Below are 1,117 nucleotides of genomic sequence, written 5' to 3' on the forward strand. Positions count from 1 at the left end.
TGGAAGTAAAATGATTTTTGCTTTCCCCTTTGGCTCGCAGTCTCCCCCCTTTCAGGACGGTTGCCTCGCTCTCGCCCAAGGATTTTTCCGATAAAAGTATCGGTGTGATACAGGAGCTCGTGAAACCTGTAATCGGGAGTAATTTTGTAATCTGCGTGGTGGGAGGGCTGTTATTTCCAAGATAATAATTATGCACCAAGGTTTACATGCATTAGCCTCGTCGCCGTCGTTTCTTATTAAGCGTCGCCGGCGCTCGTAAGTATGCATCGCGCTTTCTCGCCGCGCGGACGGACCCCGGGGCTTTGCGAGGGCTGTGGGGCTGCGGCTGTGGGGCTATGGAGGGCTGCGGCTGTGGGGAGTTGCGGCTGTGGGGAGCTGAGGCTGTGGGGAGTTGCGGCTGTGGGGAGCTGAGGCTGTAGGGAGCTGCTGCTGTGGGGAGCTGAGGCTGTAGGGAGCTGCTGCTGTGGGGAGCTGCGGCTGTGAGGAGCTGAGGCTGTGGGGACCTGCGGCCGTCTCGCGCGCAAACCCGGTTTTCAAAATGTCTTACGGGAAGCCGAGGGAAGCCGAGCGGATGGCGAAGGAGCTCGCGGGAGGCGGCCCACCTGGCCTCGGTTTGTTGTGGTGGCAGTTTTGCCAAGACCTCCTCCCCGGGCGGCGCGCTCGGGCGGGGTGGGCAGGGGAGGGCGCCCAGGGTAGGGGTGCCGCACGCCCAGCAAAACAACAACTACCTATTATCTGCGAGCGTGTAGGAAACCGTGCCCCGTGCCATGCCCGGGCTAGGGCGGCCGTAGGGGCGTAACACACCCGCCCGTGCGCCCGCGAAAGTCGGCCGTATGGGTGGGGGCGGCGAGGGCGCTGGGCCAGCCCGCGGGAGAGCCGTCATGATTTTAAATGCCATTTGAGTGCCAGATCTACAGGGACGCATTTCAAGTAGGACTAATGAGGGCCGCATGCCAATTTCGAGCGGAGGGAAACGGGCCCTTGCGCGGGGGGACTGAAAGGGCGAAAATGGCCCGCGCAAGGCCGGCAGTAAGGATGAGTGAACTGGGTTACGTCACAGCGCGATAGATACAGACCAATGGTGAGGGAAGGGTTGAGCGGGCTGGAGGGCCTCGGC

At 61.8% G+C, this 1,117-nt stretch overlaps 1 protein-coding gene across 1 annotated transcript in view; it reads right to left on the bottom strand.

Annotated features, from left to right (window-relative positions):
- LOC119586680 (atherin-like) overlaps window positions 1–1,117 on the bottom strand; it is a 10,495-nt gene that overhangs the window by 2,301 nt on the left and 7,077 nt on the right. The window contains exons 2-3 of the mRNA XM_037935412.1: window positions 729–911; window positions 294–503 (exon numbers count right to left, since the gene is read on the bottom strand). Coding sequence (XP_037791340.1) covers window positions 294–503; window positions 729–911 — 393 coding nt within the window. The remainder of the gene's footprint in view (window positions 1–293; window positions 504–728; window positions 912–1,117) is intronic.

This window comes from Penaeus monodon, chromosome 21 (genome assembly GCF_015228065.2).
Source record: "Penaeus monodon isolate SGIC_2016 chromosome 21, NSTDA_Pmon_1, whole genome shotgun sequence".
Lineage (NCBI taxonomy): Eukaryota > Metazoa > Arthropoda > Malacostraca > Decapoda > Penaeidae > Penaeus > Penaeus monodon.